The sequence below is a fragment of the Dacryopinax primogenitus genome (assembly GCF_000292625.1).
Source record: "Dacryopinax primogenitus strain DJM-731 SS1 chromosome Unknown DACRYscaffold_6, whole genome shotgun sequence".
Taxonomy (NCBI): Eukaryota; Fungi; Basidiomycota; class Dacrymycetes; order Dacrymycetales; family Dacrymycetaceae; genus Dacryopinax; species Dacryopinax primogenitus.
The window spans coordinates 433,926-449,731 of NW_024467203.1; the positions used below are offsets into that span (position 1 = coordinate 433,926).

The following is a 15,806-nucleotide window of genomic DNA, read 5'->3' on the forward strand; positions in this document are numbered from 1 at the left end:
TCCGAGGTGGTTCGGGGGCGTATCGGCGGACAACAGTATGATAGTACAGTCTCCCGTAAGCGCCAGAATATTAGAATGTGCAAAGGGGGGAGTGATGGAAACCCGGAGTGTGGAAGATGGGGGGAGTTTGATGGTGTGGGTTGTATAAATACAGCTGTCAGTCTATTAGAGTATTATTATCCTCTCTCTTATCCTTCTATCTATTACAATACTATTCTACTCAGCACATCCAACTAACAATATAAGAAGGATATCGATAACAAGTGAGCGTCTAACACTTCTGTGATCAGTCACAAAGCATTGCATTTTGCCCCCTGTGGATAAGGTAATCCCTTTCAGTGCATTCACCGCCTCAGCCAGCACTTGACGACCATCCACCATCTCTCCCTCTCTCTCTCTTTACTCACTACACTTTCAACTCAACAATGGGTCAACATCATTCACATCCAATACCACCTCAGTCTACTAACCCAACTCCACTTCTACCACCAACGACAACAGGAAGAAGACACTCATCGTTATTCCCTATCCGTCGTCCATCCACCCCTGCTCTCACACCAGTCCAACCACTCACTCCTACTTCTCCAGTCCAAGCACAGGAAGAACCACGCAGGAAACGTAAGCTAGGCGATGTCTTCCGTTCCAGGAGGAAGAGGGCAAGGACTCGGAGCGTTCTAGGGCTGATGGGGACTGGAGTCGGGACGCCTACTTCTGCTAGCGGGAGTGGGAGTGGGAGTGCGGGGAGTGAAGGTGATGAGGAAGAGGGGAGAACGATAGAACGAAGTTTGGCTATGGCAGAAGTGCATGAAGAACCGATTCAGCAAGAGCCTCTCTCGGTCATCCATTCCCCTCTCTCTCCCTCTATGCCTACTTCTACGCTTTCCATCCCCGCTCCCACCCCGTCCGCTCATCAACCCCCGCAACCCTCGCTTACCCTCCCTCCATCCCCGATACTCACTCCCCTACCCCCTGCGCCCGCCCCACCTCCTCTCCCCCTCCCTGCTGAAACCCCCGCTCTGGGCCCGCTGGTCCTCCCGCCTATCCCGACGGGGACGACGATGATCGTTCAGGGGCTGGTACAGACGTCGGCTCAAAGGGGGCATGGGCATGCGATGAGGGAGCGGGAGCGGGAGAGGGAAAGAGAAAGAGAGAGGGACAGGTTGGAGAGAGAGAGGTATGATCGGATCCGGGCAGCAGCGAGGGAGAGGGACGATATCCGTCTCGGTCTTGCTCGTCCCAGGACCAACGGGAACACAAATATGAACGCGAGTGCGAACGCAACTGCCAACGGGAACGGGGGAAGCACCTCTGGACTGGGGATGATACCGCTCCCGTCGGGTGTTGGGTCCGTCGAGGAACTGGCGAGGTTGGTGAGGGAACATCAGCAGCGGGTGCGGAACGCTGATGCTGCGGGTGGGGATACTGTTCCTACCACTGCTACCGCTGCTGTTACTGCTGGACTTGACGAGTCCCAGGCTGGGGAAGTTGCTGTCGCTGCTGGAACGAATGACTGGGAGAGCGGGATGGACGGAAGGCCCAACTTACTCCTAGACCGCGAGCGGCCAAGGGACAGCTCGAGGCTCCCCACGACGGACGACCTCGACGGGCGGAGAAGCCCTAGCCCAAGCCCAAGCCTGGAAGAACAAGCAAATATGCTCAGTACGCTACTGAGGTTCGTCCCCTTCCCTCCTTTTCTAGCAAGATGTATGCTGATGAGATATGTGGAACAGTGTTGCTACGGCGGCGACGGCCGCTTCGCTCGTCTCGGGTTCTGCCCTGTCTACAGATCAGGCAGCGTCCTCCCTCACTCCAACGCCCCAGAGCTCGCTCTTCCCTCGCCCAGGTACGGACACGACTTCTCTCCCAGGGTCGACTCAAGCCCTGCGGACGATGCTGGAAACCCTCCGTGAGAGGCTGCAGCGGTCTTCTGCTCTCTCCCGAACTGGGCCTGGACCGGTCTCTCCTTCTCTCCTTTCGTCGCCCTTCGACCACGCCCATCCTTATCCCAGGTCCAACGGGAACAGCAACAATCCCAGTCCGGGATTCGCACAACAAGCCTCTATGCTCTCGTCCCAGCATACGAACCTCGCGCAAGAACTTGCCCAGCTCAACACCCAAATGCAGCAGATCACCGAGCAGATGAGCGCAGCCGCAGAACGCGTAGCCGCCGAAGCGCATCAAGCGATCCAGTCTGCGCCTTCCTCCGGCTCTGCGGAGAGGGAAAGGGAACGCCAGAGACAGAGGGACGAGCTTGCTGCTGAGCTGACTAGGCGGTTGCTTGCGGCTGCTGGGGCTGGAGAGGCTGCTAGGAGAGGACTGGAGGAAGCGGAAAGGAGAGTCGCCGATCTGGAACGGTCACTTTTGTCCAGGCTTGGAGGGCAGGGTCGGCCTTCTCCCTCTCCCTCTCCCTCTCCCTCTGCTCCGGGCGCTGGGCGCGCTCTGGGCCTTAGCGCGGAAACGAGGCGCCTGTTAGCGGAGATGGAGGATCTTGACCTTCCCTTCCCCTTCCCTCCCCACCCGAGACCAGCAGCGCCCGGCCAACGAGCTCGCGAGATCCTGATGGACGCCCTTGCAGCCGCGGCCTCGCACCGTCCTCCCTCTCTCACCCCAGGATCCGGGAATGGGTCAAGGGGAGAAGAACGGTTTCCCAGTGCTCTGGCTGCTTTGCCAGCGTGGACGGCGAGTAGGAGCGCGGACCCGCCGGAAGAAGGAAGCTTTGAGAGGTTCTTGTGGGAGTTGCAGGTCGATCTGAGGGCTTTGCTTGTTGGTCAATCGAGGAGGGACGCTCTGGGGGAAAGGAGGGTTCCCCAGCCGGAGGGGGAAACGGTTTTGCCCGTCGAAGATCGACCGGCTGGGCAGGGGGAGCCTTCTGCTTCTACTACTACTGCTGTTCCGACTCTGGCTCCGGCTCCGGCTCCTGGTTCGGCGCTGCTTGCTCCTACCCCCACACTACCCCGTACGCCCCAGCCCGCAAGGCCCGGCATGCTCGTTTCCTCCAACGGGGGGACAACGCAAGGCGGGACGGAGAATGACGGCGAGCGACTGAACTGGTGGAGGATGTATCGTTTTCCTGCACGAACCGCTGCCGAGGCCGAGACCGACCCTGCACGGGAAGAGAACGCACCCGGTCTGTCTGGTACGCTCCCGCCTCGCACGCCAGATCGTAGGACACAACAGGAGGAAGATACTGTCATCCCCGTCATCCTCGTCGGACTCAGGAGTGTCACTGCCGGAAACCCAGCTCCAGCGCTGTTCGACTTCGCTGACCCTCCGAGCGTCCCTGCTTCCCCTGTCGATGGGCCTGCTTCCCTCCTCACGCCTGGGACGGCCGGGCTTGACTGGAACGCCAGGGACGACGCGAGCACCGGTTCGGGCTCTTCTGCCCCCGGAAGCCCGGGCATGTGGCAGAGAGCGTCGAGGTTGTGGAACCGTACGCCTCGGAATGGGCGGGATCACCCTCAGGCTCTTTCCCCTGTGGAACGGGATGCTCTCCCGGCTGGGGAGGACCAGGGCACGCGCAGCTATATCATCTGGGTTGTGGGAGGGCATTATCCTCCCAACCACCCGATCATTACCCACCCGCACTTGCTCACCGGACAGCTGGATCATGATGATCTCTGGGCGCTTGGGGAGCTGCTTGGCCAGGTCAAGCCGCCTACAGCGACGAGGGAGGAGATCGAGAAGAGCGGGTTGGAGGTCATCAGAGTCTCCCAGCTTAGGGAGTGGGAGGACGAGGGAAGGGTGGCGAATAATTGTACGGAGAGGTGTCTGATATGCTTAGGAGATTATGAGGATGAGGAAGGAGAAGAAGGGGAGATAAGGATCTTGGGATGCAGACATTGTTTCCACAAGATGTGTGTGGATAGGTCAGTCTCTCATCCGTGCGGAGTCCCCTGCAAAGCTGACAGAGAATCAGATGGCTCGAGCAGGGGAAGAATAACTGCCCGGCGTGCAGATCTAAGGGTGTCCCTACAGGCTCCCCGTCTACCGAGGCGCATGAGAACACCCCGGCTGTCATCGACGCTGATGATACCCCTGCACGGACGGCAACGGCAGACGCATGATCATCTATTCCCGGTGTTCGATTTGCAGACACGTGTATTCCAGGACAGCAATCACAAGAATGCAACATCTTTTATTGATTTAGTTGACTGACAAACGAGGCATGGAACGAGAATACACATCAGGCATGGAGCAAGAGCTCATGAGACGAAGCAAGATGCGTTACATAGGCAGGATCAAAGATAAGTGTAGAAGGTGACCCGGTGGCCTGGTTGCTTGTCAGCCGATTCCGCTAAGGGTAACGACAGTCTCACCATCGGGATCCTTCAACTCGAACTGCCTAGTTCCCCATTCTTTATCCTCAGCCCCCGTGCCCTGAAGGTCCACCTTGACCCCAGTATGCTTCACCTTAGCCAGCCACTCGTCCACCACCTCCTTCCCCTTCCCCTTCTCTGTCACGTCCCACATAAGATCATAGACCGGCACTTTGTCCCCCTCTTTCTCCCACCTCTGCGCCTCGGGGAATTTGCGCAGCATGAGCTGGGCACGGCTTTCCTTTGCCGAAGGGCCGCCGAGATAGATGTGCGCGTACGAGCTCGGGTGGTACGTCGCTTCGTTCACCTTGAAGCCGAAGGCGGTAGTGTACCACTTCACGGAAGCCGCGACATCGGTCACGGGGAGGTAGACGAGAAAGGTGGGCTCGGCAGACATCGTGTTTGCAAATTGTGTGAAGGTGTAGAAGAGGTCGAAGTGCAGCAGCTCGTTCAGACCCAAGTGGAGGCGTTTGTTCAGACGCTGCCTTGCAGAAGGGGCATCAGCCCACGTATTTATGCATTCTGAAAGCCCCCTCCTGGTAGGATCTAAAGCAACCGTCAGTGAAACAGTCACGATGGTAGGGTCTGCAGCACTCGGAGGAGTCATCCTGTCAACCTTGTCTGTGCGAGTGCAACTCTAACCCGTAAATAAAACGGTCTTGGCATGAGTGCCTCCAGGGCAAGCAACGCGGAACAGGCATTCTCATGGTCACGTTGCCTCAGGCAGGTTGTGATGATCGTGATGTATTGCGGTTATTTCAATACAAGAATGGGATTAGAGGAGAAGATTATGATGCGAAGAAAATAGAGCTCTTGCACGAAACAGTCATGTTACTTTTGCCTTCCCCTCCGTGTCCAACTCTGGAAATCAGTGCGCAACGGCCGTGTCCTCGCCGAAAGCCTGGTTGAGGTAGTTCTGGGTCTCCTTCTTGTGCACGGACTTGGAGCCAGTGGCGACCGAGCTGTAAGGTGGGCGACCACCGTAGGCGATGTCCTTGCCCTGGTGATGTTCTGTCTTGGAGCAAGCGGTCCTCAGGCGAGGAGCAACGTGCGTCCAGGCGCCGTTGTTCAGCGGCTCCTCCTGCAGCCACTGTAGTTCAGCATTGGGGTACTTGTCGAGGTGAGGGGTAAGCTAGGTCATGTATTAGCATACGCTACTTCAAGAGGTTGTTTGCGTACGAGATCATAAGGGAAGGGTGCAAGCTGCTCAACTCTGCTGATCGCGACATCCTTGATTCCACGATCCTCACGCTCCTTCAGAAGCTGATAGTAGATCTGGCCAGTGCAAAGGATATGCTTCTTGATTTCCTCTGGCGGGGCCAGGCTCTCAGGATGAGGGTCGGGGATGTACCGCTGGAACTGGGTGTCATCCGTCATCTCGTCCAGACTTGAACGGGCCATAGGATGGCGCAGGAGAGACTTTGACCAGAAGAATATCAGCGGCTTGCGGAAGTCCCGATGTGTCTGCCGGCGGAGAACGTGGAAGCAGTTGGCGGGAGTAGAGGGGTAGACGATCTGCAAGTTGCAGTCCTGGTGCTGGCGAGAGATGCTCTCCTCTGATGGGTAGATGTATGGGTTGTCGTCGCACAACTGGAGGAAACGCTCGAGGCGACCGCTAGAGTGCTCCGGGCCCTGACCATCGAAGCCGTGGGGCAGGCTCATAACGAGACCGGAGCGCTGTGCCCACTTGCGCTCACCGGCAGCAAGATACTGGTCGATGATGACTTGGGCGCCGTTGGCAAAGTCACCGAACTGTGCTTCCCAGATGGTGAGACAGTCAGGGGAGACGAGCGAGTAACCGAGCTCGAAGCCGAGGACACCGTACTCAGACAGATGAGAGTTGCAGACCTTGAACATGGCCTGATCGGAGCCGAGGTGGTTCAGGGGAATATACTGCTGTTCGGTTTCCTGGTCGTGAATGACAGCATGGCGTTGGGAGAACGTCCCACGTTCGACATCCTGGCCCGAAAGGCGGACATGAACTTTCTCCAGAGCCAGGGAACCGAAGGCAAGAGCCTCAGCAGTGGGCCAGTCGATGTTCTTGCCCTCTTCTACCGTCTTGCCACGAGTAGCAAGGATACGTGCTAGGTTACGGTGCGGGTGGAAGCCCTTGGGGGTGGAGGAGATAGTCTGACCAATGCGCTTTAGGATATCTTCAGAGACACCGGTCTCGCTCTGTGGGAGGTTCTTCTCCGCCAGCTCCTTCGGCGATGGGAAGCCATTCCAGGCAGAAGACAGCCACTCCTTGGGAGAAGGCTTATAATGTTCCGCGGCAGCGGCAGCCTTCTCGAGCATTCCCCATACCCACTTCTTGTGCTCGTCGATGTCCTTCTCTGAGAAAGTGCTCTCGTCGATCAGGGACTTTGTGTACTGCGTCAAGGTGGTGGGCTGCTTCTCGATGGCCTGGTACATCCTTGGTTGGGTGAAGCTTGGCTGATCAGTCTCGTTATGACCATATCGACGGTAGCAGACAACGTCAATGACGACGTCCTTTTTGTACTTTGCACGCCAGTCAGCCGCGAGTTGGGCAACAAACGTGACCGCCTCGACGTTGTCGCCGTTCACGTGGAAGATAGGCGCGTCGATAGACTTGGCAATGTCGGAGGGGTAGGGGGTAGAGCGAGCGAAACGCGGGTCAGTGGTGAACCCGATCTGGTTGTTGACGATAACGTGGACCGTCCCGCCGGTGCCGTAGTTAGGCAAGGAGTGCATGCCCATCGTTTCGTACACCACACCTTGACCGGCAAAGGCAGCATCACCGTGGAGGATGAGACCCATGGCAGTGTTGTGCGAGACCTCGTCGTCATCGAAGTGCTGCAGAGCACGAGTCTTGCCAAGAACAACGGGGTCCTCAGACTCGAGATGGGACGGGTTTGCGACCAGAGAAAGTGCAACCTTCTTTCCTGATGGTGTTGGGCGGACGTAGTTGGCACCCAGATGGTACTTGACATCACCACCAGCAGAGTCATCAGCGGCGACATCACCGGAGAACTCGTGCAAAATAGCCTCGATAGGCTTGCGAATCACGTTCGCCAGCACGTTAAGACGACCACGATGGGGCATACCCATGACGATGTTCTTGACACCATGATCAACGGAGCGGTCAATAAGGGCTTTCATACACGGGATCAGGGACTCGCAGCCCTCGAGGCCGAAACGCTTCTCGTTGGGATATTTTGATGCGATGAACTTCTCGAATGACTCGGACCACATCAGGCGGTCGAGGATCATGCGCTTCTCATCGACGTTGTAGTCCCATGGTTTGGGAATTTCGATGCGTTCGCGAATCCAGTCGCACTCCTCACGTGATGGCATGTGAATGTATTGAAAGCCAACCGCGCCACCTTTCAACCCCGCATATAAGCACCTCATTGTTTTCTCCGCAAAAAACAAACAAACTCACAGTATATCCCCTTCAACACATCGATAATCTCCCGGATGGTCATCGAGTTTCTCCCTCCAACCGCGAAGCGGGGGAGAATGCCGGGACCCAGGCTGATTTCGCGATCTAGGTCGGCCTCCGTCCAGCCGTAATGGCTGATCGTCAGTTCCGCAGGAACAGACGTGTCAAGATCGGCATCCATGACGCCTAGCGGGTCGAGGTTGGCAATATGGTGGCCACGTACTTGATATGCACGAACGAGGAGTTGGACCTGTAGCCGGTTACGGCATGCGCATGGTGGGATATATGCGGCTCACCTTCAAATGGTCCGATACCTGTGTGCCACCACCCAAACTAAGAGTCGGAGGAGAAGGCCCCTCCAGCTTCAGCTCTTCCTCTTCAGCACCTGGCCGAGGGGGAGGCTGGAACGCTTGCTCAGAGGGTAACCCCTTGTCCATGCCGGAGAAGTAGATATCCCAAGAGATGTGGACGCTCTTCGGGTCCTGCTTCCAATGGCGGTACATCTCCTCTGCGTAGTAGGCATTTGTACCGTTCGCAAAAGGGTCGTTGGGTGAGGGAGGGGCAGCAGAGGGGGTAGCGAGGCTGCGACCTGCGGTGCTGGTGAAGGAGCGTACGAGGGAAGAACGCACGCCCTTTCGGACGGCGCGCCTCCCCAGTTGACGAGCGAGCATGGTGGTGGTGTGAGAAAGAGAAAAGGAGAGCAGCAGCAAGCAGTGATGATCACGCTTGCTGGCTGCCTTTAAAGCGAGGTCGACGACGGCCGACGGTGTGTATGCGCCAGAACAGAGCTGAGGATAGCGACCCGATCCGGCCCCTCAGTGCGTGAATGCTATGCCCGTTCTCTCCTTTCTCGTTGCATGAGAGCGTGTTTTGCCTCCGTGTTTATATCCGCGGTCGACGTCACTTTTCCGCAAGGCAATTTTGTGCCTGATACCTTCACTTACTATCCGGATTTACCCGGCTTATTCTTTCTCCCCACATCCGCAGAATAATATCCCCTTGGCTAAGCCCATTTTTATCAAGGGTTACACACACTCAACTATCAGAAATTCGCATGACTCGTACCGCACGCTGAGTAAGTTCTGAAGATTGCGGGGATGCACCGAAGGAGTTTGCCGAACCTGCCGACTTCCTGGACAGCCGATCTCACATGGACCAGACACAGGTCATTCCGTGTGCAATGAGATCACAGGTATTGTATTTCCGTTGTACAGTGCATTGATCAGAACTTGAGTGCTTGCCTGGCCATCTCCATCGCTCCCTCCTTGGTCTTGTTGCCTGAAGTGGTTGATCAGATATATGCGATCATGTGGCAGGATGACAGCACACCTCCTATGAAGCCCGACGCATGAACAAATGTGCAGCCTGGGATACCGGACAACGTCGACAGGTCGTCATCGCGTACCCCTCTCCACCTAGCACAGAGGTCAGCGATCAGCCATGAGACTGGATATTCAGGGATACTTACGGCTCCGGCAGTGCTTTCCGGCTCGCAAAGCTATTTGGTGATACACCAACAGCTTGAATGCGCCAGGTGTGTGACGATGTATCAGGATAGAGCACATAGAGCGTGTTTTCCGCTTCCGGGATTCCCATTTCGTTCTCCAATTCGAACAGGTGCTCCTGAAGATGGATAAGTAGGCATAGTCGAGTTTGGGGCGAATCAGCATACCTTCCAAGGGCAGAAAGTCTCAAACACTAAGATCCGGCCACTCGGATCTACATCCTTTCGGGACTCCATAGCCCTCTCGATAATATCCCTAGCCGGCAGCCAAGCCTTAGCATAGTAGTCCAACCGTTCATAAAACTCCTTTCCAGTCAGCTCGGACGCTTTCAGGAACTGAGCCTGCCTGACAGTCAATGACCGAAACGTTGGCAGGGGAACGACGAACATCGGATATATCTGAAGTGGCAGGCTCGTTCCATGCTGGGTTCAGATAGCTAACACGAGAGGAGAGGGACGTGTTGAGCCTGTAGCGGGCCTCGATATCAGTTGGGTATTGGTTGATACCGTTGTCGTTCGCATCAACAGCCTCGATGAACTCCTGCAATACGGTAAACCAGGTGAGACAACAGAAAGATATTCTACGCACCTTGTACAACTTCAACCACAAGAGCTCCACTATCGGGTCCTCCACAGGCTTCTTGATCCTCAAAGCGACAAGCTCCTTCCCAAAGTGCCTAGTCCCGTATAAGAAACCGCCGAGCCACACGGCACATGACGCACTTATAGACCAGCCCAGCGCTAGACAGCTTCGTAACATATCCATGCCCAAACACCTCCGTAAACCCCCGCTGGTGATGGTCGTACCGCTGCTTCGAGGGGTCGTAGACCGACCCGACGTCAACGACGATATCACACGAGTCGAGCTTGGCGGGCTCGCGTGTGCGGGTCAGGGCTGTGGAAGAGTTTGAGCTCGATGTGGGAGGAGGGAGAATGGACTTACAGGCATTTGCGTACGTTGGCAGCTGGCGGAGGAGGTAGACGGCTAGCGCCTCGTCGCAATGAAACGTCCCGTCGTGAGTGCCAATAGCCTGCAACCCTTTCAGCCTGCTTGTCCATCTGTATACCTGGTCAGCTTACTTTCGCCACTGCCATCGTTAGTTTGCGTATAGAGTTAAGAGAGGAAGATGGGGCGAGTGGTCGTTGGTTGAGGACTGTGATATGGTGGACGCGTCGAAACATTCAGGACAATTATAGCGCCCGTCGCGGGACTTCCGCTGTGATTGCGTTGAGCGTTTTTTGTCCATGCATTCTCCTCAGAGAGTCACGGACAACGGCTTAATACGAGTAGCAAAAGTTTCGCTGAAGATCTGTCGGTCTCTTTCAGACATGGACAGACATTCGACTGATTCTGCTCTGTCGTTTGTCGCTGAAACCCAACCACCCGCCTCCCTCACTCAAAAACATTGACCAAACACCTTTGGCAAGTTTTGTTTCTGAATAGTGATGTGCAGCCTCATGAATCCCTGCCTATGAAGGTACAATCCGCCCGCCCTAAAGCTACTTTTACTTCTTCGCCGCCGTGTTCAGCAGATCTTTTGCGTCAGCGGTCACTACAACCGCACATCAGCATCGCTCAACTATTTCCTCGGAGAAAAGAGCTCACCATTCAACAGCAGCCCCTGGGAGTCCAACATGACCTTATTGCCGCTGGTAGCTAAGATAGTCGCAATATCCCTGGCCGCCTCAAGTCTCCTCAGCTCTAGGAAACCCTTGTTCGTCCGTACCGCTTCGCCAATCAGTTCCGCTGCGCGTGCCTCTCCAGACGCCTTGACGATGATACCCTCCTTCTCCTGGATAGCTTGGTCGACCAAGAACGCCGCCCTGAGCGCGGTCTGTTGCGCAATTTGCTTCGCTTCTACCGCATGGGTGAACTCGGGGGAGAAGGCGACGTGTGTGATGGACACGTCATCCAGGACAAGGTTGAACTTGGCCGCACGGTTCGTAAGGTTGTCGCGTACGAGCCTGGACACCTGCGGGGGCAATCAGACAGCTGATGGGGAAGGGGGATGCAGACGCACATGTTCACGACTCGTGATGATCTGGCTGGCTGTGAACTGCGCGAGCACGCTCTTCAACACCTCGTTTACGATACTCGGTAACACGCGCTCGTCGTAGTCTGGCCCGAGCTCACGCCAAATTTGGGGAAGGCTGGTCACATTTGGCCTAGAGAGCACACGACAGGTGATGTTGACCATCTGGAGATCTGCAATAGACTTAGAACAGCAGGCATGGGAGGGCGGGGTGAGCTCTAACCTTTTGTACCCGTGAGGGAGGAGATGTTCCGTGGCTTTGCACGGACGTCGAAGATGTGCACCCGCTCAAACCAAGGCATCTGGAAGATGTGAGCTTTGAGAACCCGAAAGACAGCTTCTGTACATACGAGGAAATGTGTGCCTTCAGGATATATTTGATCCTTGATACCATATAACCGAGAATACTTGATAGCACGATGACCACCATCAACTAGCTTCCATCAGACAGCTGTACACCCACCGCTAGGAACGGACCCACCATTGAACAAGCTCTGGCTCAGTGCGATCCCTCCAACAACGAGGGCAACCATCCCTCCAGCTCCCAACATCGTTCCCCTCCCAGGATTGGGGAAGCCACGCCGGCCTCCGCCCTGTTTCTGCAACTGCTTTGCCCATCTTGTGAAGGCGTCTCTGGGTTGTTGGTCCATTTTGCGCTGTATAGGCTCGGACTTGCGGAAACGGTTGAAAGCCAGTGGAGTTTTGGTACGCCTGCCTTAGCACCTAGCTAGCAGGGTACTACGAACCAGGTGTGAGGGGACAGGTAAGCCGGTGAACAGAAGAGATGCCGAGGCTGACGATGCTTTGTTTCTTTTGCTGCCGTACCTTCCTGAAATGGAAGGTGCAGTGACCGGGGTCTGACCACGTGCCAAGGGAAGCAATGACGGTCACGTTGTAGGTCGTGGGGCAGAACCAAACACGGTTACTTTCGACAGGCCCTTTGTCCATTGGCGAAGAACATCTGACAGCGAGCAGAGGTCGACGACGACGACGAGCAGCGATCCCGTCATCGTCTGCAGAATTCGAGCTGGTTACTCTTTTTCACCCCTCACCATGCTCTCCCGGTTACGCCCGCGCAGGGCACTACGTCGTCTTCCCCCTTCTGTGGTCTCCCTCCCTCGCCAGGTACAGAGGCACTATGCAACCTCCTCCTCTGATAAAACACACGACCTCCTTTTATCAGGGGACAATGCTTACTACGTGCATGAAATGTACACTCGGTGGAAGGAGGACCCCAAGTCTGTCCACCCGTCATGGGATGTGTACTTCTCGGGGCACAAGGAGCCCAAGCCTGCTCGGACGAGGCCTTCAGCATCGGGATCGGACCTTGTACGTGAGGAAGGGGAGGGGGAGACAGAGCCTCAGGTGATGCCCCTAGCTGGAGGAGTGCCTAGTCTACATTTCTCTGGAGGGACGGAGGTGTCGGACCATTTGAAGGTGCGTTGTGTTCCTATTCCCTCCTGACTCATATTTTGACCGGTCACATCAGGTACAACTGCTCGTCCGTGCATATCAAGTCCGGGGCCACCATATTGCCAACCTCGACCCGCTCGGGATAAACGACGCAGACCTGGACGACGCCATCCCTGTTGAGCTGACGATTGAGCACTATGGCTGGTCGGAGCGGGATCTTGACAAGGTGATCCATCTGGGGCCTAGTCTTCTTCCGAGATTTGCAACAGGAGGAAGGAGTACGATGACTATTCGTGAGATAATCGATAATCTCAAGAGCATATATTGTACGTCCGCTTCTCTTTTCGAGCTGGAGGATGACCACGAGCTGAGATATCGGGCAATAGGCGGACCCATTGGCTTCCAATACGTGCATATCCCCTCGAAAGAAGAATGTGACTGGATCCGAGAGCGAGTCGAGCTCCCCGTCATCTGGGACTATACGACCGACGAAAAACGAATGATCCTCGACCGGCTGATCTGGTCCGAGTCGTTCGAGCAGTTCATGGCATCCAAGTACCCGAACGAGAAACGGTTCGGACTCGAAGGGTGTGAGTCCCTCATTCCGGGAATGAAGACTCTCGTGGACCGTTCGGTAGAACATGGTGTTAAGGACGTGGTCATCGGCATGCCCCATCGTGGGCGGTTGAATGTCCTCGCGAACGTTATCCGAAAGCCGCTCGAAGCGATCTTGCACGAGTTCTCTGGGGATGTGTCGCCAGACGATGACGCTGGCGGAGATGTCAAGTATCATCTTGGGGCCAACTACGTCCGTCCTACTCCCTCGGGGAAGAAAGTCTCCCTCTCGCTCGTCGCTAACCCATCACATCTCGAATCCGAGAACCCTGTCGTGCTGGGCAAGACACGTGCTCTTCAGCACATAGCCAACGACGAGAACGAACACGAAACGGCTCTGGGTGTGCTCATGCACGGCGATGCGGCCTTTGCGGGCCAGGGCGTCGTATATGAGACTATCGGCTTCCACGACCTGCCGAACTTCAGCACAGGCGGGACGATCCACCTTATCGTTAACAACCAGATTGGATTCACAACCGATCCCCGATTCTCGCGATCTACCCCGTACCCGTCTGATATTGCCAAGACCATCGACGCGCCTATTTTCCATGTGAATGCGGACAACGTCGAGGCTGTCAATTTTGTTGCCCAGCTTGCGGCTGACTGGCGTGCGAAATGGAAGAAGGACGTCGTCATCGATCTTGTGTGCTATCGCCGCTATGGGCATAACGAAACAGACCAGCCTAGTTTCACGCAACCTAGGATGTACAAAGCGATCGAGAAGCAGCCAACCGTGCTAACGCAGTACACCAAGCAGCTGATTGCAAACAAGAGCTTCGCTGAGAAGGACATCGAAGAGCACAAGAAATGGGTATGGGGAATGCTTGAAAAGGGCGCAGCCGCGAGCGAGCAGTACAAACCCTCGTCCCGGGAGTGGCTCTCTTCCCCCTGGCAGGGATTCCCCTCTCCCAAAGAACTGGCGGAGAAGGTCTTACCACAGTCCGAGACGGGCGTTGAGATCGACATCCTCAAGCATATCGGCAAAGTTATCTCCTCCTGGCCTGAGGGATTCAACCCACATCGTAATCTGGCTCGAATCTTGCAGACTCGTGGCAAAGCTATTGAAGCCGGCGAAGGTATCGACTGGCCCACTGCAGAGGCTCTCGCATTCGGAACGCTAGCGCTCGAGAAGATTCATGTACGGCTTACTGGCCAAGATGTCGAGCGTGGGACGTTCTCCCAGAGACATGCGGTGATCCACGACCAACAGACCGAGCAGCAATACGTTCCGCTGAACAACCTTGGCGGTGATCAGGCCGCCTTCGTCGTTGCCAATTCCAGTTTGTCGGAATACGGTGCGCTTGGCTTTGAGCTCGGTTACTCACTCGTCTCTCCCGATGCTCTGTCGATCTGGGAAGCACAGTTTGGTGACTTCGCCAATGGTGCACAGGTCATCATCGATCAGTACATCGCTGCTGGGGAGCGCAAGTGGGCGCAGCGTACAGGTCTCGTTATGAGTCTTCCTCACGGTTTCGATGGCCAAGGTCCGGAGCATTCCAGCGGTCGTATGGAGCGATTCTTGCAACTCTGTGATGATCAACCGAACATCTACCCCTCGGAAGAAAAACTTTCACGACAGCATCAGGATTGCAACATCCAGATTGTGTATCCTACGACCCCCGCTAACCTCGTACGTCCTTCCGATATATTCGGAGGCTTACTAACATCAACCATTCCATAGTTCCATGTCCTGAGACGACAGATCTACCGCGACTTCCGCAAGCCTTTCATTTTATTCTTTTCCAAATCTCTCCTTCGTCACCCTATGGCACGTTCAAAGTTGGAAGAAATGACTGGCAACACGCAATTCCAGAGGTACATCCCTGACCCCCATCCGGACAGCCTTGTGCCACCGGAGGAAATCAGGAAGCACATCTTGTGCACTGGTCAGATCTACTACCAGCTGCTTAAGGAGAGAGAAGATCGCGGAATTAAAGACATCGCGATCAGCCGTGTGGAGCAGTTATCCCCCTTCCCTTATGACCTGGTTAGCATGATCCTTATTTCCAGTTGCTGGCTCTGCTAACTGCTTCCTAGCTCACGCCTCACTTGGATAAGTATCCCAACGCCGAGCTACAGTGGCTCCAGGAAGAGCCGTTTAACAACGGTGCGTTCACATATGTGGCACCACGTCTAAGGACGGCTGGAAAGGCAACCGAGCATCATAAGGGCAAGGTCATCCAGTACGGAGGACGCACACCCTACTCGTCCGTCGCGACGGGTAGCAAGGTAAGTTGCCTTCTGGTTATATCTCTCGAAACATTAGGACTCAATTTCTTCGCAGGGTGTCCACAAGAAAGAAACCGAATCGTATCTGAACCAAGCGTTTGGCCCTCGCGAGAATACGGAGTAGGCAACAATGTGCAAGTATGGCGAATTCCACTGTCTTGAATTATTTCCCGGTGTGGAAAAATACGCAATGTGTATAAATACATAGGAAGGAATGTGCCAAATATCATATAACTATCTCATTATTAGCTGTGTCTGCTATGCGGTGGGCAACGACCAAATCCTGGTAAATA

General features: G+C 55.5%; 6 protein-coding genes across 6 annotated transcripts; 2 read left to right on the forward strand and 4 right to left on the reverse strand.

Annotated features, from left to right (window-relative positions):
• Window positions 1-425: 425 nt before the first annotated feature.
• Window positions 426-4,118, forward strand: DACRYDRAFT_115341 (uncharacterized protein; the record flags this gene model as incomplete). The annotated part of the gene is made up of 3 exons (XM_040769984.1): window positions 426-1,672; window positions 1,731-3,866; window positions 3,917-4,118. 3 exons carry the CDS (start codon window positions 426-428, stop codon window positions 4,062-4,064), a joined length of 3,531 nt encoding a protein of 1,176 aa, XP_040629973.1. The 3' UTR covers window positions 4,065-4,118.
• A 120-nt stretch (window positions 4,119-4,238) lies between these two features.
• On the reverse strand, window positions 4,239-4,713 carry DACRYDRAFT_106255 (uncharacterized protein; the record flags this gene model as incomplete). The annotated part of the gene is made up of 2 exons (XM_040768235.1): window positions 4,239-4,270; window positions 4,317-4,713. 2 exons carry the CDS (start codon window positions 4,711-4,713, stop codon window positions 4,239-4,241), a joined length of 429 nt encoding a protein of 142 aa, XP_040629974.1.
• Window positions 4,714-5,047: 334 nt separating this feature from the next.
• DACRYDRAFT_21407 (2-oxoglutarate dehydrogenase E1 component) lies at window positions 5,048-8,503 on the reverse strand. The gene is made up of 4 exons (XM_040772381.1): window positions 8,016-8,503; window positions 7,720-7,969; window positions 5,496-7,660; window positions 5,048-5,448 (listed from the first exon to the last, which is right to left on the reverse strand). Exons 1-4 carry the CDS (start codon window positions 8,388-8,390, stop codon window positions 5,185-5,187), a joined length of 3,054 nt encoding a protein of 1,017 aa, XP_040629975.1. The 5' UTR covers window positions 8,391-8,503; the 3' UTR covers window positions 5,048-5,184.
• A 419-nt stretch (window positions 8,504-8,922) lies between these two features.
• DACRYDRAFT_115343 (GAMM1 protein) lies at window positions 8,923-10,318 on the reverse strand (the record flags this gene model as incomplete). Its single annotated transcript, XM_040769985.1, has 9 exons — window positions 8,923-8,997; window positions 9,049-9,134; window positions 9,188-9,342; window positions 9,392-9,565; window positions 9,612-9,764; window positions 9,813-9,900; window positions 9,947-10,118; window positions 10,167-10,254; window positions 10,304-10,318. 9 exons carry the CDS (start codon window positions 10,316-10,318, stop codon window positions 8,942-8,944), a joined length of 987 nt encoding a protein of 328 aa, XP_040629976.1. The 3' UTR covers window positions 8,923-8,941.
• Window positions 10,319-10,659: 341 nt separating this feature from the next.
• Window positions 10,660-12,019, reverse strand: DACRYDRAFT_21408 (uncharacterized protein). The gene is made up of 6 exons (XM_040772382.1): window positions 11,738-12,019; window positions 11,607-11,689; window positions 11,480-11,558; window positions 11,245-11,429; window positions 10,830-11,196; window positions 10,660-10,776 (listed from the first exon to the last, which is right to left on the reverse strand). Exons 1-6 carry the CDS (start codon window positions 11,904-11,906, stop codon window positions 10,730-10,732), a joined length of 930 nt encoding a protein of 309 aa, XP_040629977.1. The 5' UTR covers window positions 11,907-12,019; the 3' UTR covers window positions 10,660-10,729.
• A 355-nt stretch (window positions 12,020-12,374) lies between these two features.
• Window positions 12,375-15,748, forward strand: DACRYDRAFT_21409 (oxoglutarate dehydrogenase). Its single transcript, XM_040772383.1, has 6 exons — window positions 12,375-12,693; window positions 12,746-12,995; window positions 13,056-14,914; window positions 14,966-15,271; window positions 15,322-15,513; window positions 15,569-15,748. Exons 1-6 carry the CDS (start codon window positions 12,466-12,468, stop codon window positions 15,635-15,637), a joined length of 2,904 nt encoding a protein of 967 aa, XP_040629978.1. The 5' UTR covers window positions 12,375-12,465; the 3' UTR covers window positions 15,638-15,748.
• Window positions 15,749-15,806: the final 58 nt, after the last annotated feature.